The sequence below is a fragment of the Oryx dammah genome, unplaced genomic scaffold, assembly GCF_014754425.2.
Source record: "Oryx dammah isolate SB20612 unplaced genomic scaffold, SCBI_Odam_1.1 HiC_scaffold_25, whole genome shotgun sequence".
Taxonomy (NCBI): domain Eukaryota; kingdom Metazoa; phylum Chordata; class Mammalia; order Artiodactyla; family Bovidae; genus Oryx; species Oryx dammah.
Genome location: NW_024070209.1, coordinates 105,272,669 through 105,294,494, shown reverse-complemented (window position 1 = coordinate 105,294,494; position 21,826 = coordinate 105,272,669). Strand labels below are relative to the sequence as shown.

The 21,826-nt window shown below is 57.4% G+C and overlaps 1 protein-coding gene across 5 annotated transcripts in view; it reads right to left on the bottom strand.

Annotated features, from left to right (window-relative positions):
• The window catches only part of EHMT1 (euchromatic histone lysine methyltransferase 1), a 69,512-nt gene that overhangs the window by 16,999 nt on the left and 30,687 nt on the right, over positions 1-21,826 (bottom strand). For all 5 annotated transcript variants that reach the window (XM_040224916.1, XM_040224919.1, XM_040224917.1 and 2 more), the window contains 8 exons: positions 19,261-19,404; positions 18,426-18,652; positions 17,213-17,386; positions 16,110-16,192; positions 15,178-15,284; positions 10,243-10,365; positions 2,476-2,577; positions 1,237-1,341 (listed from right to left, as the gene is read on the bottom strand). In XM_040224916.1, the coding sequence (XP_040080850.1) occupies positions 1,237-1,341; positions 2,476-2,577; positions 10,243-10,365; positions 15,178-15,284; positions 16,110-16,192; positions 17,213-17,386; positions 18,426-18,652; positions 19,261-19,404 (1,065 nt within the window). The remainder of the gene's footprint in view (positions 1-1,236; positions 1,342-2,475; positions 2,578-10,242; positions 10,366-15,177; positions 15,285-16,109; positions 16,193-17,212; positions 17,387-18,425; positions 18,653-19,260; positions 19,405-21,826) is intronic.

The following is a 21,826-nucleotide window of genomic DNA, read 5'->3' as shown; positions in this document are numbered from 1 at the left end:
TAGCTGGTTATGTCTGGTTAAGAAGGACTAGTTATGTCTGTTCAAGATGGCTGGTTCTCAGGTAGCTGGTTATGTCTGGTTAAGAAGGACTAGTTATGTCTGTTCAAGGACGGCTGGTTCTCAGGTAGCTGGTTATGTCTGGTTAAGAAGGACTAGTTACATCTGTTCAAGACGGCTGGTTCTCAGGTATCTGTATGTCTGGTTAAGAAGCACTAAAGAGGACTGGTTCTCAGGTATCTGGTATGTCTGGCTAAGAAGGACTAGTTACGTCTGTTCAAGACGGCTGGTTCTCAGGTATCTGTATGTCTGGTTAAGAAGGACTAGTTATGTCTGTTCAAAATGGCTGGTTCTCAGGTATCTGGTATGTCTGGTTAAGAAGCACTGGTTCTGTCCGCGTAAGGCGTGTTGGGTATTTCCAGTTGAAGGCGTATCTCGGGCCCTGGGGCCCAGCTCTGTGGAGCTGGCAGACGCCCCCGGCCGGCAGTGCCCTTGGGGGGGTCACTGCTCCCAGTCCCGGTGGCGGGGGGGGGGTGGAGGTCTTCTTGCAAAGCAGCCACCGCTCCCATCCTGTCTTCACATGGTCCACTCGGAGCTCTGAGCAGAGGCGGGGGTGTGCCTTCCTGCCTTACTCCATCATCAACACCGTGAGCTTGTGCCTAGCTTCCTACTTACAGCTCTGGTAACTCTGCAAAGGTGGACACAGCTCCACGAGCACAGCCCGTCCAGATCCCAGGAAGCCTGACCCTCGCCTGGGAGGCAGCGCACAGGTTCACGCCAGAGCAGCCCCCCAGCTCCGCCAGCCCCACCATCCACTGCTCCTGGGACCCCCGAAGCCTTCCCGAGATGAGAATCCCCTTCAACTTCATCAGAAGTGCCCGGTGCTGCCCGCAAGCACGCAGCCCCAGCAACACACAGCCCAAGGCTGTTCCCAGAGCACCTGGCACCTCAGCAGCCCAGCCCAGGGTGGCGTGCCTCAGCCCGCCGTCCCCACCACAGACACGGAGTCAATTTCTACACCTCTGGAGACATGGCTCCAGCCGGGGCGAGTCTCAGGGCCTGTGCCACTCGGGTCACACCCAACTCCGGGCTGACACAGGAGGCCGCGCTGGGTCAGTGCACGCTGGCGACTGGACGGGAAGAGGCCAGGGCAGGCACTAGGAAGCGGCCTCCACGACCAAAGTGCCTGCAGCCGCCCTACGCCCGCGCCTCCTCCAGGGCCTCCGCCGGGGGACTCACGTTGTCCCGGATGTTGATGTCGGACCCCTTGGAGAGCAGCAGCTTCACGAGGTCTACATGCTTGTACTCAGTGGCCCAGATCATGGGCGTCCAGCCGCCGTCATCCTGGTTTCAAAGAAGAAGAAAAACCTATCACAGCCCCTGGGTGTGTGAGGGGACACAGGGCCATCACTCAGGACCTGAGAAGTGGCTCCAGGGAGGGGGCAGGAGTGGGGGCCCCGACCCGAGGCCCCGTCCTGCTAAAGGAAACCGAGGTTCACAGCACCGCCCGGGGACCCTGGTGAGCAAGGGCAGGCCACACACCTGCCCACCCGGTGGTCCCAGGACAGACCACGCATGAGGCATGAACTGCGGACACCAGATCAGACTGGGAGGCCGTGAGGAAGGCAGGGGGCAGAGGCCCACCCAGCTGACCCTGCCCAGCCGGCTGCCCCTCTACCCTGCCCACACCACACCCAGTGGTCCTGAGCGTTCATTTAAACCAGGAGCAGCTCTGAGCCAACAAGAACCACGTGGCCAATTCCTTCTCGGGCGGCCAGAGGTTCAGTCCCTGCCAACACAACTTGCTGCCTGCTCCAGTCACCGCGTCTTCCCGTGGACGCACTCGGCCTCCACGACTGAGGTGAGACGGTGCCCACAGGCCTGCTGTGGGACTGGGGATACGGCAGGGCAGCACAGCCCAGCCTGCCTGGGCGAGAGATGGACCTGAGCCAGGGGAAGGGGGCCCGCAGGGGCACAAACCTCACTGCAGGGAGCCGCGCCCACGTGCAGGGTCCCGGGGGCGGGAACGGGTCCCTGAGAGTTGAGAGGATCCTTCCTTGCACCCTCACCTTCTCCCCCAGCCCCTCACAGGTCAGGAGATGTACACAGGACCTGCTCTGTGCTGGGCACTGCAGGACACCCCAGGGTCCTGACAACAGCTGGACAGACAGGCAGACGCAAACACACGGGAGGAGACAGAACGTCCGACAACAGCCAGCGCTGGGAGGGAAGGCAAGAAGCCACAGGGCAGCTCGGCCCATGGAGGCTGGGGCCCTGCTCGAGCGGCAGTGCCTGGACACGGGCCTCTAGGCGGCCAGTGAGCCAGGAGACGGACAGGGCTGGGGAGAAGAGGCCAGGTCTCCAGGCCCTGCGGAGGTGACCCCGGAGGACAGGCGGGGCCGGGACCACGGCGAGGACTCGTCTCGGGTCCTGGGGCCAGGCCCACGAGGCGGCATCGCGAGCGGACGGGGCGCGTACCTGACAGTTGACGTCCATCTGTCCGTTTGAAAGCAGGTACTGAACCACGTCGTAGTGGCCTTTCTTGGCAGCCAGGTGCAAACAGGTCGAGCCCTCTGCGTCCTGTAACACGAGAGCCGCTGAGGTCCCAGGAGCTCCAGGGCGCTGAGCTCCCCCCGCCTGATGCCCCACGGTGACCGGGCCCAGAGCACATCTGCCGGCGCGGCTGCTGGCTGGCCTTTGTCTCCACCTCCCAAGAACCTAAATCTACCTCAGCCACGGAACACCCAGCACCAGAGCCACCGCCCACCCCCGAGTTGAGGCCAGACCAGGGGGAGCGCCGGCCTGATCTACGCTCGCAGGTGGGAGCCACCCGAGGCTTTCACTACACGTGCGCAGGTCCAGAAACGCCTTCGCGTGCTAAGCTGTAACGTGCAGACAGACACTTCTCTGCAACCCACACTCAGCCCCACATCCTGAGGGCTCCACCGGGCACACCTGCTCGCTTACACTCACGGACTGGGGCGGCCCAGCCCGTGTCGCTGGCCAGGGAGGACTGCGCTGCTAGGACTTCCTGCTGTGCAAGGCGCACCCTCCTCCCCGGGGGGCTCAGCTGTGGGCTCCACAGGACGCCATGGCTGGGGGCGGGGGGCTGCCTGGCCGCCCTCCACCGGCAGGAGGCCCTCCACACTGGGCGGCCCCTCCCATCTCCGTGCATCTTCTGTTCAACTGAAACGTGGAAAAATCTCATTTTCTTTTTTCTGCTGCGAACCATTTTTAAAAGTTCTTACTGAATTCACTGCAACACTGCCTCTGCGTTACCATCTCTTGATTCTGAGGTATGTGGGATCTCAGCTCCCTGACCAGGGGCTGGACCTGCACCCCTGCACTGGAAGCTTGAATCTTAACCACCGCACCTCCAGGGAAGGCCTGGAAATCCTGAATTCTATCGCTCTCAGCAGCATCAGTCTCTTTTGTATTTTTCTGTGTCCTGCTGAAGAAACCGTTCCCGATGCTGGAAGGAAAGGTAACCTTCCCTCTTGGCCTCTGAGTGCTCTGCGCCCTCGCCTGCTGCACCCGACTCCCGTTCACCACGCGCCTGACATGCCCTCACCCTGCTCGCTCCCGCCTGGTGCGTGTGGGAGCATCCTCTGCGTTAGCATGCCGTGTTAGCGTGCTCTATCCATGCGTTAGCATGTGCTCTCCGTGTGTTCTCGTGTGCGGTGTTCACATGTGCGCTCCGTGAGTGTGTGGCCTACATGGTCACTCTGCTGTGTCAGCGTGTGCTCTCCATGTGTTCATGGATTCTGTATTACTGTGTGCTGTGTGTTCACGTGTGCTCTCTCGTGTGCTCTGTGTTCCCGTGTGCTCTCTCGTGTGCTGTGTTCACGTGTGCGCTCCGTGTTAGTGTGTGGCCTACATGATCACTCTGCTGTGTCAGCGTGTGCTCTCCATGTGTTCATGGATTCTGTATTACTGTGTGCCCTCCGTGTGTTCACGTGTGCTCTGTGTTCCCGTGTGCTCTGCGTGTTCCCGTGTGCTCTCTCGTGTGCTCTCCGTGTGTGTCACTGTGCGTTCTCTGTGGAAGCAGGGCTGGCTCTCGTCTGTTCACCAGCTCAGTGTCTCCTCGGGCTGCAGGGCTTCACCCTCCGATGCTGGAAGGAACTGTGGCGTGGTCAGGGTCAGACCCCATCTTGCTGTGGTCCCAGTTTTTACTCCTCTTTCCTGCTTGCTAGTCACAAAAGAACTTTCTGAGATTCCACTTTACTTCCTCTACTACCTTTAAAAATTTCTTCCTGAAAGCTATGCCTCTTTTAAGTTACTCCCCAGTATTCTACAGGATCATGGCTTCCGACTGTCCACAGCTCAGAGCAGCAGTGAGCCCTCCCAGGGCTGACCCCGAGGGCCATGCTCACACCCCTCCGCTGCCCCCAGCGCCCGCTGTCGTGTCGAAGTGCCCGTCTGTGTAAACTCCATCTGGCAATATTCTTCTTCCTTTAAACAGCCTTCACCTTTTAATAAATTTACAGAAAACAAATTTTTCTAATTTACCATTTCTGGTATTTTCACTATTTCCAAGGATGAGATTTTCCTCCTGGCTTTACTATAAATCTGCTATTAAGTTCTGTCAGTTTTTGTACACCTGAAAATGTTTTATTTCACAGTTGCTTCTGAAGGACACTTTTATTGGCTGCAGCATTCTGGGCGGACATGTTTTTGGAGTTTTTTCCCCTTTCAGCACAATAAGAAAAGCACTCCACGGTCTCCTGGCCCCTGTGGTTTCAGATGGGAAGCGGGCGGGCTCACTTACACGTGCTGTACGAGGCTGCTCTTCTTGGGCCGCATTAAGGCTTTCTACAGTTTAACATGATGGATTTTGGCGTAGCAGCCTGTGCATTTGTCCAGCTTGGGGTTTGCTGAGATTCTTGAACTTGGACGTTATTTTTCATCAAATTTGGAAAATTTATGACCACTTTTCCTTCAATATATTTTCTGTCTCCTCCTCTCTGGAACTCTAACCACACAGACAGCTCAGTCTGTTTCTCAGACAGAGTGTCTTCTGTGACTGGTCTTGGGTTCAAGGGCCCTTCTTTCTATGGCACCCCGAGTGCAGCTGGGCTCACTGGTGAACTGCCCACTCCAGACCTGCGCCAACCACTTGTTCTGCTGGTACAGCTACTCCTACAAAGCCTTCAACTCTGGCCTGCCTCCGCAGCAGTGCTTTGCTTGGGCACTGGCTCCAGTGGCGGGGCCAGGAAATTGCCCCCCGGCCAAGCACGAGGCAGAACTCACGCGCCCGCCCTGATGGGGACTAACACTCACGGGCAGGTGTTCACAGAGCAGCTACAGGGCGCCAGACCTCAACCCACCAAAGCACAGGACTAGGTGCTGCCCTGAAACCACACCCACGACCCACGCAACCATGCTGCTGCTGTTCAGCTGTGGGGTGGTCTCTGACTCTGTGGCCCATAAACCCCAGCACGCCAGGCCTCCCTGTCCTCCACCATCTCCCGGAGCTTGCTCGAACTCATCTCCAGCGCTTCAGTGATGCCATCCAACCATCTCGTGCTCTGTCGTCCCCTTCTCCCCTTGCCCTCAATCTTTTCTAGCGTCAGGGTCTTTTCCAACAAGGCAGCTCTTCACATCAAGTGGCCAAAGTATTGGGGCTTCAGCTTCCACATCAGTCCTTCCAATGACTATTCAGAGCTGATTTCCTTTAGGATTGACTGGTGTGATCTCCTTGCTGTCCAAGAGTCTTCTCCAGCACCACAGTTTGAATTCTTCAGCACGCAGCCTTCTTTATGGTTCAATTCTCACATCCGTACATGACCACTGGAAAAACCATAGCTTTGACTATTCAGACTTTTGTTGGCAAAGGAACGTCTCTGCTTTTAAATATGTTCTCCAGGTTTGTCACAGCCTTCCGTCCAAGGACCAAGCGTCGTTCAATCCCATGACTGCGATCACGCTCCACAGTGATTTCGGAGTCCAAGAAGATGCAGCCTGCCATGGCCCTCAGCGTTTCCCCTTCTGTTTGCCATGAAGTGATACGACCGGACGCCACGGGCTTAGTTTTCTGAATGTTGAGTTTCAGCCACATCTTTCACTCTCCTCCTTCACCTTCATCAAAAGGCTCTTTAGTTCCTCTTCACTTTCAGCCCTTACCATGGTATCATCTGCATAGCTCAAGTTACTGACATTTTTCCCAGTAATCTTGATTCCAGCTTGTGATTCATCCAGCTCAGCATTTCACATGGTGTACTCTGCATATGTAAATAACTATATACAAAAAACTGTTTACTTTGACAGAAGCAAATTAAAATAGTAAAAAAAAAACATTTTTGCAGTCGAACTGTGAGTATTTTTTTAACTGTAATGGTTGATGTTGGTAAGAGTGCAGGAAAATGAGGTCTCACAAACTTCCAGATGCATTTAAGAAAGAGGGACCAAAAGCCTTAAAAAATCATTATATATCTGGATCTCCAAAATCCCTGTCCAGAAAAATCTGTCTTAAAGCGAACATGTGAAAAGACCTAGCTATGAAATGCCTGCTGAAGCTCTGTGTACAATAAAACTTGGTCATCCACATACTCCGCTAGTGGATCTGGCAAAAACGATACCAACTCTATCATGAGATGTAACACAGCCCTTGAAATACTGTTACAGAGTAACGGTCAATGACACAGAAAGATAAAATTTGATGGAAAAGGAGTTGATAGATGAATATGAACTGCAGGGTGACATTTTCAGTGGAAAAAATGTGTATTAATGTGAAAAGCCCTAAGATTTAACACTTTCATCGTTACTCTGTGTGTGTGTGTGTGTGTGTGTGTGTGTGTGTGTGTCTGACCTAAAACTTGCCATTCTAACCATTTTCCAGCCACTCCATGGCCTCGTTAATTGCTCTACGAGCCACACAGCCATCACCACTCTGTTCTCAGGACCTCCCCGCAGCCCGGGCAGGAGCTCGGGCAGCGCCACGCAGCCTGAGTCCCTGCTCTCAGCCCGGGTGCCTCATCTCCACATCTGCCTGGTCAGCTTCCTCACGGAAGAGGGACCACGCGACACCCGTCCTTCTGTGTCACCTTCTGCGATACCTTCTCGGTGCTGCGTTCTCAGGCGCACCCGTGCTGCAGCCCGTGCGGGACTCCCCTTCCCTTCTGAAGACTGAGCAACGCTCCGCCTCAGGGACGGGTCACATCCCCGGCTTATCCGCCACACGTCGCTGGACCCTGGGCTGCACCCACCTTTTGGAAACTGTAAACACCGGGGAGAAGCAGGTGTGCACACACCTGTCTGTGTCCTTTCTTCCTGTCTCCTTGGAGACACACCCTGGACTGGAATCACCGGATCATACAGCTGAAACCGAATCTGTGACTTTTCTGAGGAACCGGCAGACTGTTTTCCACGGTTTCTGCACCGCTTCACATTTCCACCAACAATGCATGAGAATCCCAGCCTGTCCACAGCTTTGCTGGCACCTATCTTCTGACATTTAGACAACAGTTGTCCTGTGGGGGCTCGCTGCAGCTTTGAATGCACTTCCCTAATAACTAATGATGCTGAGCATCTTTTCATGTGCCAACTGGCCATTCAAATACAATATCTTCTCTGCAGAAATGTCTGCTCGAACTCTGCCCACTTCTGAGCTGGGCTACAGTCTGGCAGCAGGACGTGTCTGTATGACCTGGAGAGTGAGACCCAGCAGACACAGGACTGTGAATGCTTCCCTCCCCTGGGGGTGGTCTCTCCGTTCTCCTCTGATGAACCACAGCCCTAATTCTGATGACGTCTAAGTGGCCCATGTTCCTCTTATGCTTCGGTGTCATGTCCAAGAAGGCACTCAAGTCCAACATCACATGGGTCTCCCTGTTTTCTGCCGAGTGCTTCACAGTTCTAGCTCTTGAACGTAGGTCTCTGACGCCCCTGGCGTAGCTTATGAACGCACAGGGAGGAAGGGGCCCAGCCTCACTCGCCTGTGGGTGGAGTCCAGGTGCCTTAGCACGTGTGGTGAAGGACACCCTTTCCTGCCACTGGATGGTCTGGGCCGCAACAGGAATCACCCGATCGTGCCTGCAGGGCGCACTTCAGGCGCTCTGTGCCGTCCCACACGCCCGTCTCTGCACGGCTCTCCATCCGCTGCTCCGTGCGTCCGCCTCGAGGCAGGTACCACACTTTTTGGACTACTGCAGCTCTCTCCTAAGTTCTGAAGTCAGCAAGTCTGAGGCCTCCAGCATTGCTCTTTGGCAAGACTATTTTGACTGTTCAGGGTTTCCCTGTAGAGAACAGTGCTGGGACTCTTGACAGGAACTGCACTCATCTGTAGGTGGTTGTGGACAGTAAGACTTTCTAGCAACACAGCACTCAGCACCCACAGAGGCAGAGCCACAACACGGAGGGCTGAAGGCCGCACTGTCTCATCAGGGGACTGGAGCACTGGTGGGCTGGGATCTGTGGGGGTCCTGGAGTCCACCCCCTGTAGATAACAAGGCATCAAAGCACTGCCTGCTTCTACTCCATGAACACAGGATAAGGATAATGTCCATTTATCGGTGCCTTTTTAAATTTCTTTCAGCATTCTTTTAGTGTACAAATCTTTTACCTCCTTGGTTAAGCTCATTCCAAAGTATTTTCTTCTTCTTGATGCTGTGAATGGAACTGTGTTCTTAATTTGCTTTTTGGATTGTTCACACGCGTAGAAATACAACTGACACTTATGTACTGACTTGATACATTAAACCTTCTCAAACATATTTATCAGTGCTGACAAATCTCCGTGTGGACTCTTCATGACTTTCTATGTGTTGTCTGTGCACAGAGATTAGTTTTCTTCCCCTTTCCAACATGGAGGCCTTTTTCTCTTTCTCCACTTGTTGGGGTTGTTCAGTTGCCAAGTCACGTCTGGTTCTCTGTGGCCCCACGAACAGCAGCACAGCAGGCCCTGCCCCTCGCCATCTCCCAGAGTCTGTCCAAGTTCCTGCCCATTGAGCCAGTGATGCCATCCAACCATCTCATCTTCTGTCGTCCCCTTCTCATCCTGCCTCCAATCTTTCCCAGCATCAGGGTCTTTTCCACCGAGTTGGTTCTTGGCATCAGGTGGCCAGAGCATTAGGGCTTCAGCATCAGTCCTTCCAGAGAATCTTCAGGGCTGATCCTCTTTAGGATGGACTGGTTGCATCTCCTTGTTGTCCAAGGACTCTCAAGAGTCCTCTCCAGGATCACAGCTCAAAAGCACCAACTCTTTGGCACTCAGCCGTCTTTCTGGTCCAACTCTCACATCCATACACGGCTACCGGAAAGACCATAGCCTTAACTACACGGGCCTTTGTCGGCAAAGTGATGTCTTTGCTTTTTAATACACTGTCTAGGTTTGTTATAGGCAATGGAACCCCACTCCAGTACTCTTGCCTGGAAAATCCCATGGATGGAGGAGCCTGGTAGGCTGCCGTCCATGGGGTCACTATGAATCGGACACGACTGAGCGACTTCACTTTCACTTTTCACTTCCACGCATTGGAGAAGGCAGTGGCAACCCACTCCAGTGTTCTTGCCTGGAGAATCCCAGGGACGGAGGAGCCTGGTGGGCTGCCATCCGTGGGTTCGCACAGAGTCGGACAGGACTGAAGCGACTTAGCAGCAGCAGCAGCAGGTTACAGCTTTCCTTCCAAGAAGCAGTCATCTTCCAATTTCAAGGCTGCAGTCACCAGCCACAGTGGTCTGGAGCCCAAGAAGAGGGGTCTGCCAGTGCTCCCCCGTCTCCTCCTTCCTGCCATGCGGTGACGGGACCACATGACGTGATCTTAGTTGTTTTACACTGAGTTTTAAGCCAGCTTTCTCACTCTCCTTTCACCCTCATTAAAAGGCTGTTTAGCTCCTTTTCACCTTCTGCCCTTACAGTGGTATCATCTGCGTAACTTGAGGTTGTAGATATTTGTCCCGGCAATCTTGATTCCAGCTTGTGCTTCGTCCAGCCTGGCACTTTGCACGATGACGACTTTCCTGAGTAAGGGCTCCAAACAGCAGACGAAGAGGGGAGGTGCCCACCATGAAGGACGGCACCGGACCCTCCACGCACAAACCCTCATGGGTGCGTGTCTGTGGCGGCTCCGTGGAGCCAGCGCTCACAGTACCTCCCATGAGTAAACTGCCGCCGGGCAAGCTGCACTGCCTACTTCTAGACACCTGTGGGTGCCCAGTGGCCGCCAATCCCTGAAGGCGTCCCAGGGAAGCGGCCCTGCTCCTCCTCACAAGGAGTGCTATGGGGAGCGGGGTGTGTGCGCCAAGTACCTTGGGATCCACGAGGGCCCCGGCCTTGATGAGGTACTTCACCGCGTCCAAGTGGTTGTTCTCCGCGGCCTCCATCAGCGGGGTCCTCTGGTCCTCAGAGCAGGTGTCGATGTTGGCGCCCGCCTGGTGAGAAGAGGGACAGACACTCAGCCTGTAGCCACACTCGGGGAGGAAACGGCCCCGGGCACACAGGGGCCACATTCGGTCTCTCTGCCGTCTAAGCCTGAGGCTCCAAAGTGATTGTTCTATTGGAGGAAACGGCCCCGGGCGCAAAGGGGCTAATTCGGTCTCTCTGCCATCTAAGCCTGAGACTCCAAAGTGACTTTTATTTTCTGTCAAGAAGAGCATTTCACTTCTCAGTTAACTTGGTAAAGATAGCAACATCACTGACAACCCCTTAGAAATAAGAAAGTGAGACCCCAGCACAGACAAACAAGAGGCAAGGAGAGGGTCTCCGCAAGGCGGGGCCAGGAGGTGAGGGGACCAGCTTGCAGTGACCTCGGAGCTCTTTCTGGGCTGTTCTAACGCTCGCTAAAATAAACTGAGCAAAAATTCATCTCCAGCATGTATTTTCTAGTAGTGGGTGTACTTAAAAACTAATGAGCGAGCAGGACTCCTTGGGTAAGTTCTGCCTGAAACTGCAGACGCCTGAGGTGAGTTGTCCACTGAGAGCAGAGAGACTATTTGGCAGCTGGGCCTCTTCTGTGTCGGGAGAAACTAGACCGACAGGCAAAAAGCAACACCTGCAAGTCTGTTTCTATTATTAGCAATTAAAACACAAGAGTAACAGTTTAGTGAGAGACTTGACGAGCAGACAGAGAAGGGTGCACAGAAGCCAGGGGCTGAGCAGCGGGGGCTGGAAGGAGACCGGCTGGCCTCCAGGCGGAGCCACAGCCGGAACGGGACAGTGGGTGGTAAATGCGTGGTAAATGCGCGGGACACCGGTCCGAGCCCATCTGAGGGCAAGGCGGAGCCAGGACCCCATAGCAACCTGGAAGAGCACACAGGTGAGGGGCCGGCAGGGCGGAGGCTGTGCGGGGCACAGAAGGCCGGCGTGAGGCCAGCCACTCTGCCCAGGTGCACAGGCAGGATAAGCCTCTGCCAGCGGAAGGCCAGGCAGTGCCTGTGACTGGGGGCACACACCTGGCAAGACTCCCCCAGACCTCCAGCCACCCTGAGCCCTCAGAGGGTGGGCAGCCCCAAAGGGAGGGCCCAGGTCTGAGGGCTGCACAGGCTGATGGCCAAGAGCGGAGGCAGGGGCCGCACTGCAGAGGGTCAGGGTCAGAGGGACATCTCCCCTGCCCAACACCAAGACCCTGGGCCTACAAGGACTGGTGCTCCACGCGCTTGTCTGAAACCTGAGCCGATCAGTGACCCACCCAAGCGGCGGCATGGAAGCCCCGCACAAGGGTGTGTGGGCAGCCCAGGACCACAGCAGGGAAGCCAGCCTGAAGGTGAGTGACCATCCCAGGGAGAGGTGGGGCGCCCGGGAGATGATGCCAAGCCATCCGAGACACGGGAGGAGGGGACGGAGGGTGAGCCCCCAGAGAACAGGGCGGCGCGCGTCAGGGCCGCAGCCTCTGCTCTCCCCTTCCCTGGGCCCCGAGGCTGCAAGGACAGGCACCCTTCTAACCGGAAGACTCCCGGCTCACAGTCAGCACAAGGTCAGAGCAGAGCAGGTGAGAGGACCTGATCAAACCTCCTAGAGGGACGGCCGGGGACAGAGCCAGGACAGACAGCCGTGCAGGAGAGGCCAGAGCAGGGGCCGGCGTGGGGACAAGCGGGCACGGCCAGAGGCTGGGACGGGCCCAGTCCACGGCAGTGCGTGGGAGGCGGCCCCCGCTTGGGTCTCTCTAGTTCAGTGGCCACAGTGCTGAAGCTGCCTAGTTGGAGCTGCTTCCACTGAGACCTCAACGTGGAAACGAGTCAGAGCAAGAATAAACAAAGACGCTCTTCACAGGCGACCCCCTACCCTGACCACAGCGTAAGGGCGCTGCCTGGCTGCCTGGGGCCAGGAGAGGGCACAGGGCCAGGGCTGGGGCCTGCCGGGAGGAGGCACGCAGCAGAGCGGGGCCTCCAAGAAGCAGCGCCGTGGGATCCAGGGCGAAGCAGAGTGAGCCCGCCCACCGCGCACACTGGGGCTCTGGGGCTCTGGGGAAGGGCGGCCCGCCTTGGGAGTGCGCAGCCCTGGACACCACTCAACTACACGCTTGAGAACCTCACCTGAGAGGTGCCCAGCCGTCATACCCCCAGGCTCAGACGACAGTGCAGAGTCGTAAAGATCGCTAACATGTGAAGCGTTGTTTTTTCTAAACCAGCTCTTTCTAAACCAACTCTTTCTAAACCAATGCGTCACGTTTTATTCTGCAACAGTTTACAACTCAAGGGAAGCTGCGAAACAGAACACAGCACTCCTGCGCTCCCTCTCAGGACGGCTCCTCGATCACGGCCCATGGGCAGAAGCAGGAATGGGCAGGGGGTCAGCGAGCGGGCCCCAGGGGCTCAACAACCCCTTAGGTTGTTGCTCTTTGAACGAAAAAAGGCAAACAAGTCACACCATGTGGAGTTCAGAGGTGGACAGAGCTCAGCCGTGTGGCCGAAGATGCCTGCAGGGCAGTGAGCCCACAGAGACACACACGTGGCCATGATGACACCAGCCTCAGAGCTGCCCGAGGAGGGGACACAGTGCTTCAGGGGAGAAGCAGCTCCGGCCGGTTCCCTCCAAAGCCGTTAAGATGAACCGAGATGCTTACATTTTAGACTCTTCTTTATTAATCAACACAGGCTTTCCTGGCGGCTCAGCGGTAAAGAATCTGCCTGCCAATGTAGGACTCTTTACGCCCTGAGTCAGAAACATGCCTGGAGAAGAAAATGGCAACCCACTCCAGTATCCATGCCTGGGAAGTCTCATGGACAGAAAGGCCTGGTGGGCTGCAGACCACGGGGTCACAGAGAGTAAGACGTGACTTAGCAGCTACACAACAGCAAACACGCACACACACACGTATTTTAACGTAAAACCAGCGGGGCCTCCCCTGGCGGCTGGGGGGTGACGAGCCCATCTGCCGACACAGGAGGCACGGGCTCACTCCCTGACCTGGGAGACTCCGTGCGCCCCGGAGCCACTCAGCCCGCGCGACACAGCTCCCGAGCCCGAGCGCAAGAGCCCCGGGGCTGCAACAGCGAGGCCCACGCACCTCAGCTACCGAGGCCCAAACACTCAGCTCGCGCTCCACAGCAAGAGAGGCCCCCGCAGAGACACCCGCGCGCCGCAACTAGAGAAGAGCCGGGTGGCAGGGAAAGCCCAGCTCTGCTCAGCGCAGTCTCGCTCATTCATGCCCGACTCCGTGCGGCCCGTGGACGGCAGCACGCCAGGCCTCCCTGTCCTCCACCCACTCCCGGGTCTTACTCAGACTCACATCCACTGAGCCGGTACTGCCAAAAAAAAAAAAAGACAGATGAACAAATGAAGTTTATCAAAAAGGTGAAATTTCCCTAGTGGCTCAAACGGTAAAGCGTCTGCTTGCAATGCGGGAGACCCGGGTTTGATCCCTGGGTCAGGAACATCCCTTGGAGAAGGAAGTGACAACCCACTCCAATATTCTTGCTTGGCAAATCCCCAGGGACAGAGAAGCCTGGTTGGGCAACAGTCCCTGGGGTCACAAAGAGTCGGACACAACTGAGCGAGTTCACTTTCTTTTCTTTCTTTCAAAAAGGCTGGGGGAAATGGATCCTTTCAAAGGAGTCCAGAGCCGCCTCCTCTAAAGGAAGAAGGAAGTCAGAAGAGGCGGCAGCAGAACCCAGCTGCATGCTATTTAAACAGGTCCGTCCAAACGAGCCTCTGGCGTACCCAAGCCAAAGCTGAGAGGGATCTGACAAGCAGGTCTCAGGTGTCAGAAATCTAAACCAACAGGTAAACCTACTGTAAACCTCAATGCAAAAGCAGGCTCCACACTGACACACAACCCTATCCTGTGTGCACAGCACAGCTGAGGAGACGGGGACAGGACAGAGCTGCTGTGACCACACACAGGAGGCCAGCGGGTGGCGACAGGGCCCCGAAGCCCCAGGGAGGCACACTGTGCTCCCAGGCCCAGAGCCCTCCTGGGGCCCCCAACACGAAAACTGCCAGCTGACAGGCCCAACCAAGAGCCCACCTCCGGCATTTCAGCCCTTTCTTTTTCACATAAACAAGCCAGCACCAGGCATGTGGGTAAAACCTGAAATGAGAAAGACTAGAACATAGAATAGAGTTTCCAACGCTGCAGGGAGACCCAGAAGTCACTGAGCAGGGTCTCTCGGGAGCAAGAGGAGACCCAGGGGTTCACACGCGGCCGCACAGGGGAACCCCCAGAGGAGCTGAGGGCCCCGTGGAGCAGCACCAAGAAGGCGGGCTCGAAGGGCGCAGGGCTGGAGAGGAGGCGCGCCAGGCAAACGCAGCGTGGGCGCGCAGGGAGGGCCCCAGAGCCCAGACAGAAAGACCCCACACTGAGCTGGGGGCTGAGCGGTGAGTCTAGACCCACAAGCGAAAGGAGATATCCTGAAGGATCCAGAGATGAAGAACCAGCTGAAAGGTGGCCTCCAGGGAAGAGAGGCCCCACGGGGGCCTGGGTTGGGCGGACCTCCCAGAGAAACAGTGCTCAGAGCGGGTGACGCACTGCCAGATAACACAGAGGCCAGTGTGCCTGCTGGGTGGGGGGTGCCCCTCATACAACCATGGAATATTCACGGGACCACAGGATGCAAGCTCTCACTGCAGGACATGGGCAGAGCGGCACGTGTGCACGCCTCGGCTGAACCCCCAGCCTGGGAAGTCGGTGACATGAAGCCCCACAGCGAGCGAGAACCAGTCGGGGAACACTGAGAGACGCCCAACCCTCAGCACAGCAGGGCCCAGGCCCCGGGCCTCAGCTGCCGCTGCGACCCGCAGCCAACCTGGATGAGCATGTGGCAGATGTCCACGTGGCCGGCCTCGGCCGCAGCGTGCAGGGGCGAGCGCTTGTTCTGATGCTCCATCTTGAAGTTGGGGTCAATCCCGTCAACTGCAAACAAACAAGAGGTGCCGATCACTCATCAGGCACGACCCCAGCACCCAGGCGGGCCGGTCCAGGGCGGGGAGGTCCCGGGGGACGGCAGGCAGGCTGCGGTCAGAGGCCCCAGCGTCTCCCCCATGTCCCCCAGCCGGCCTCTGCCCTAACATGAGGCTGGAGGGGCCCAGGGTGGACGCTCCATGGGAGCAGGACCCCCAGGCCAGGCCCTAAGGGGAGGCAATTGCTGAGCGCTGCTCCCAGCCTGGCATGGACACGGGCCATGAGGTTAACCCCCGAACAGTGAGGCGACCTCAGTACTACACAAGGTCTAACAGAAAAATGGTAAAAACTGCCACTTTGGTCAACATAAAATAAAACCTTTTCTCCCCCAGAACAAACTGCTACACTTGTTTCTTGACTTCCTATCAAGTAAAGAGATTCTGCATCCACCTTCTCCAGCCCAAAAGTCAAGCCTAAGCTGTGAGCTCAGAAGCAAAGCGCTGCCTGCTCCTCAGCACCCGGTGGGTCAGAACCACAGTGGCAGGAGGTCGCTGACAGCACGGGTGTCCTGGGCTGCTCTCTGCACAGAAGACGCAGGCGCGTGCCCACAGCACGAGCCCGGCTCGCTGGCCGTGCCGCTGCTGACTCCACAGCACTGCCTAACAAGCACATGCCTCCCTGCTGCTAATTCCAGGCAGACACTCCCTCCGCCGTGACTGACTGAGCAGGAACGTGGCAAACACAGTAAACCCGGGGGGGCGCTGTGTGCGCCGAGCAGAGCAGCGGGACAGGGCGGGGCCCGGCGGGCCCAGAGGACAGACGCGCTCGCCCACCTACCCAACATGAGCAGCACCTTCTGCAGCTCCCCTTGCCGCGCCGAGAAGTACAGCTGCTTCGGGTGGAAGCGGAGCTTCTTGGGTCTGTAGAGAGAACATGGATCAGTGGGGAGCACAGCTCCCCCACCACACACGTGCAAGCGGACACACAGACACGCACACGCGTGTACACACGCGCACCCACACACCCCACCTGCAGGCTGGGGAGGCCTGGGTGAGGCCCTTATGCCCGGCCTTCAAGGTGAAGAATGCCACATCCACCAGGCGCCTCACGATGAAAACACTACATGCGCGTGACCACCTCCTTCACCTACGCATGGGACAGTCCCTGAGGCCTCGGCCTTCCACACGGGGCACAGAGCGGGCTGCTGTTCTGCAGCGTGAGCTCGAGGGGCCCCTGAGGCGGTGGGGGCAGGGCACCCCGCCCAGCCACACGCCCCTGCTCAAGCAGAGTCTGGGCCTGGTGAGGGGGCAGGGCACCCAACAGTCACTGTGAGACCAGGGCCAGACACCAGGCTGGAGGCGGACAGAGAGCCGTGGAGACTCGGGACCGTGTCCCACGACACAACCACCCAAGAACAAGACAGGACCCTGACGCTCCAGGGAGGAGCCACACAGCCTGGCTACAGCCCTGACCCCGGGTCACCCGTGCAGTCAAGGGTTGGGGGCGCCAGGCCCTCCTGCAGACACCCAGGTGGGCTCAGGAGTTGGGGGCTGCAGGCAAGACCAAGAGGGCGCCTGCTCCAGCCCCGCCCTCACAGACGGGCAGCCTCAGAGCAGCGGTGGCCCTCCGGTCCTGAGGTCAGAGCTCCGGCCGGCAGCGTCTGGGAAGCCTCGCCGGCCTCCGGGACTGCCCTCACCACGCCTTCAGGGGGTGTGCCACGACAAGCTGCGACTGGTTTCCATGGTTTCCAGAGTAACGAGGGGGTGCATCAACAGCCCTCGCGGCGCCTTCAGCGACTCCTGGGAGCGCCCGCGGGGGTGCACACAGCGGGGACGTGTGGCCTCTGCACGCACAGACGCTGGCGGACAGGGACACCCAGCAACGCAGTAGGGGCCTCGTGCAGGAGGACCAGGGGGATGGAGGCTGCAGGAAGGGCTTACTTCTCAGAGTCCAGGGCGATGAGCGCGCTCTCCAGGGTCTCCTTCCCAGGCCCCTGGGAGAGGCCCGGCGCCGGCTTCCCCAGCCCAGCCGGCCCTGTGGGGTCGAAGCCCTCGGGCACCTGGGGGGCCAGGCTCTGCGGCTTGTCCTCCTCTGAGAGCAGGGGGCCAGCAGCGCTTCGGGGAGGAAAAAATAAGTGGAATTCTGAGTTTTAGAGACATGCAAACTTCCCCCTCTTATGGAAACCGATGAATACACAAAACAGGATCCCCTCAGACCCCCAGCTGAGCTGCCCCTCCGAGACAGAAAATGACCTCAGGCTCACTGACTGTCTGCTCCTGGCCCAGAGGGAGGCACCCAGACGCAGACCAAAGCCCTGGAAACAGAGGACACTCAGAAGTGTGTGCAGCCTTTCCTGGACTTCTGGACAAATGCTCAAATTTGCTTTAGAGAATGAACTCCAGGTTGAATCTCAAGTCCACTGCCTGACCAACAACAAGGAACACCTTGGAATTTTGATTCAAAGAGCATTAAACTTATAGATTAACATAATTAATTCACAGAAATATGACGGCATCAACACCATCCCAATACTAAGTTCTGAATGTTTACAATCTGAGCCTCTTAGCCTTCAATGGATCTTCAGTCACGGGTTAGGGTAGGTCTGAGTCTGCTGCTGTTGTGAAGGCTCTCCTTCACCCTGGCTTCCAGCTGGACAGGCCGGTGAGGACACGGCTTCTGACACCTTTTCTTAACTGATCATCTGCCCGACTGACTCCAATTAGCTCTATGAGTTCTTCAGTATTTCCATCTGATTCTTTTAGGAAGAAAACTATATGTCTGCAATACAGATCCTTTTCTTGTAGACTGTTTCTTGTGTGTTCAGCTAGGGCGTCCAAAACGTAACATAAGAACAGCAGACTACACAGCAGCTGATGCTAATGTTCCACATCGAACACGTACACACAGGTTCACGCAGACAGGGACAGGCACGCACAGGCGCCGCCGTCTCAGGGAGCACTGTGCTTCAACACAGAAGGCTGACGCGCATCACCGAGGACCCTGAGACACAGGTTCACACACAGGCGAGGGTGTGTGCAGAGAAGCGTCCGCAGTGCAGTGAGCAGACACAAGCCACCATGCCTCCCAGCCTCACAGGTCACAGCTCACGGCGCGGCACCAGCAGGGAGGCCCCTGGCGGCCGGGGGCACATACCTGCCCGTGGTGGTGTCGGCCCTGCCTTCCGCTGCACAGCTCTTCTCCTGCCCGGGCGCCAGCGTCGCCGTGGACGTCGTGTCTGCCTTTGCGATGGTCACTTCTCTGGCCTTGGAGGTCTCCTCCCCACAGTGGGGGCAGTAGCTGGCATCATTGACTCGAGAGGCACAGGCTTTGTGGAAACGATGAGAAATGCTGCTCTCAGGCTGACATTCCATAAAATTACCCTAAAGAGGGGGGGGCAACACGTCATTCTAACTGGGACTAAAAAGCAGAAAGGGAAGTGAACCCGAGGCACAGGCACACGCGGGGCAGGAGGCCGGCGTGCGGAGGGGAGACGGCCTGCGGCCCTGCGCCCTCCCGAGGCGCGTCCACTCGCGCCCTGCTGGAAGCGGAGGGCGTCCCCACCCCGCGCCTCGCTCTGCGCGCGGCTCAGGGGATGAGCCGTGTGGAGACCCATGGAGGACACACCCGGGAAGCAGACTCACAGCCCTGAGAGCCGGCAGCAGCCCTCAGCAGAGCCCACCCAGCCGCAGGCTGCGCTCTGGGGCAGAAAGAGGGACCCAGGGTCACCTTTCAGCAGAGGGATGAAAGGATGTGGAGGACAGGGAGGCCACGGAGCTGTGGCGTCCGGAGAGGCCCCGGGAGCACGAAGGGCCACGCGGAGCCCGTGAGCCCAACAGAGGACCTGGGAGCATGTGTGGCCACGCCGCCGAGGAAGACGGCCCGGGGCCCTGCAGGTGACGACACGGGGGCGGGCGGCCCTGCCGGGCAGACCCAGGCGCCATGGAAGGGGAGCTGGGGGCCCGGTGCCCTGGAGGAGGGCGGCACTCACAGCCGTGCAAAAGTAGCCGCAACCGGGGCAGCACTGGTGCTTCACCATCCGGCCCCGGTGGTCCTCACACAGCACCAGCAGCGGCGCCTTGCTGGACGGACGCATCAGCTCGTGCTTCACCACACTGTTTGTGCACCTGCCCAGCTGCAATCCGGAGAGAGCAGGTCAGCATGCCACACCCAGCACGGGAGGGGGGTCAGGAAAGCAAAGGGGGCAGGCGGTGCGGTCCTCCACGTCCACCCAGCCCACCAGAAGAAATGGGTCCAGTGAGAGGCGATGGCCCCCCACCCCCGCACAGAAATCAGGAGCGTGCTGGTTGCACGACTGTGTGTGTCTGTCACAACGTGTGACAGAGACGCACGCTGAGAGGCAACCTTCTGTGTGTGGACGATGCCTCGGTAAAGTTCACGGGAAGGAGATGAGGGAACTGGCTCTGAGGGTGTCAGCCACTGAGGCTGAGGTGGCCTGGGCATTCAAAGAGAAGAAATGTTTTGGGGAAAGTAACAGCAGCTTAAGAATTCCCTGGAATCCCACAAAAAAAACCAGAGCAATTAGACAGCAAAACCAAAACCAGAGACAACACTTAAAACCAAAGGCCACAGGATGCAGGTGGATGGGGTGGGCCGTGAGATACCAGGGTCCGGGCAGTGACAGGGCAGTGCCCCATGGACCCAAGACAGGCGACAGCCCGAAACCAGAAGGGCCTCCCCGTACCCCAGAAGAGCAGGCAGCCTGGGAGACGCTGCCCAACCCCAGCGGGCCCAGCACGGGCCAGCCACAAGGAGCCCTCAAACCCAACCTCCAGTCAGGGCACAAGGGAACCTGGACAAAGCTGAGCTGAGAGAGAGCAGGACAGGGCGAGAGAGAGAGAGAGAGAGGAGGGTGGCGAGCAGTGTCTGCAGAGTCCCTGCCTCCAGCGTTCTTATTCACTCTTCACAACGGCTGAAGGCCCAAAGAGCTCTGCCCAAGTGCAGCACACCCATTCATACTGACCGTGTTAGAAATTGAGAGAGAAAAATTTAAATATTAATTTATTTTAAAATAACAGTAAACCTATCACATAAAGAACATATTTTAAATAAAAATTATTTTTAAACTATTTAATGAGAAACAGATCATTGTTTTATGTTGTTCACAACAGCCTTTAACACCTGGTTTAATAAGACAGCCAGGTCGTGCATCTGCCTCTGCATTCAGAGCAGATGAGTGTGGACATTCTTCTCCGACTCCACAAGGGGGTCCCTAAAAGACCTGCTGCAATGCACGCATCTCCCTCCCCCGCCCACTGATCTCGTACCCCTACCCTGAGGCCATCCAGGTGTCCTGACTGTGAGTGACTCTGTAACACCATGGAAATCACTCGTTCCCCGAGTTACAAAGACTGTGCAAGCGTGAAAACGCTCCTGTGCGCTCTGTGAAGCAGCAAATAGAGTCAGTTCACTTTCTAAGTATCTTTTCAAAAACGGTCTTCATAATGGCATTTCAGTATCACTGTGAAATGATGCTCTGAGTCCAAGATGAACAGGGCCCTGCAGGCCCAGGGGCTGCGGGGAAGCTTCAATAATAACAGTAACACAAAGACAAAAGCCTGCTGAATCTGCTTAAACGCGTGAGCTCACAATGACAGTTTAGAAGCAGAGCTGGTCACCCTCCAAAAACAGAGAGCAAACCCACGGCCTCAACGACCAGGAAATGAAGAGAAGGCTCTTCCTCTGGAATGCTCTGCTGTGTACCATGACGAGATGGAACGACAAGGTCCTTATGAAACCATCCGCTGCAAAGTGAACAGTGAGCAGCACAGCTTCACACTGTGAAGCTCTGAGGGGGCGCTGAACATGGGCAGTGAGACTCCACAGCTCCGGCGTCAGAAGAGCCCAGACAGTGCACCTTAGCTGGGGCGCACCCCCTCCACTGAGCCAGGCCTACCTGCGTCTCAACTGCAGACAGGCGGGCTGGACGCCCTGTGCGTCTGGGAGCCGCTGACTCCAACCACAGGGTCCAGTGGACCGGCCGTTCCACAGAGAAGCACAAAGGATGAATGGGCAGCGGTGTCCAGAGACACCCATGTGGACGGCGAGACCATTCAGAAAACACAGAAGCCAGGCGGCGGGCAGCCGGGGCCAATCCCGTTTCCTGCCCCTGGTGTGGCTACTGGCATGCCCACCACCTGAGACAGACTCATCAGGCCAAACATCTGACCTGTATTGTTTTCTGGATCAATTTCCCAGGAAAAGACCCTGAGTCGCTAAGATAAACTTTGGGGAATGGCAGCGGGGAGGGACAGCGAAAGCACCGGCTCGTTATTCGGAAAAGCAGGAAGAGACATCACTACTTAACTCTACGAACACAGGACGGGCCCCCCTCAGGGCCCAGCAGCCCCGCAGGTGAGGGGATCACCTGCCCAGCGACACCACAGTTACGGCACGAAGTATGGGAAGCTGCCCAACCGCTCGCCCGGCAGCGCTCCAAGGGCACAACTGCGCTGCATGGAGCCTCGAGGAGCCTCGAGCAAGGGGACCGGCGCACCCCTGCCAGGGCGCTCTGGCCAAACCCAGCCGGGCGCAGG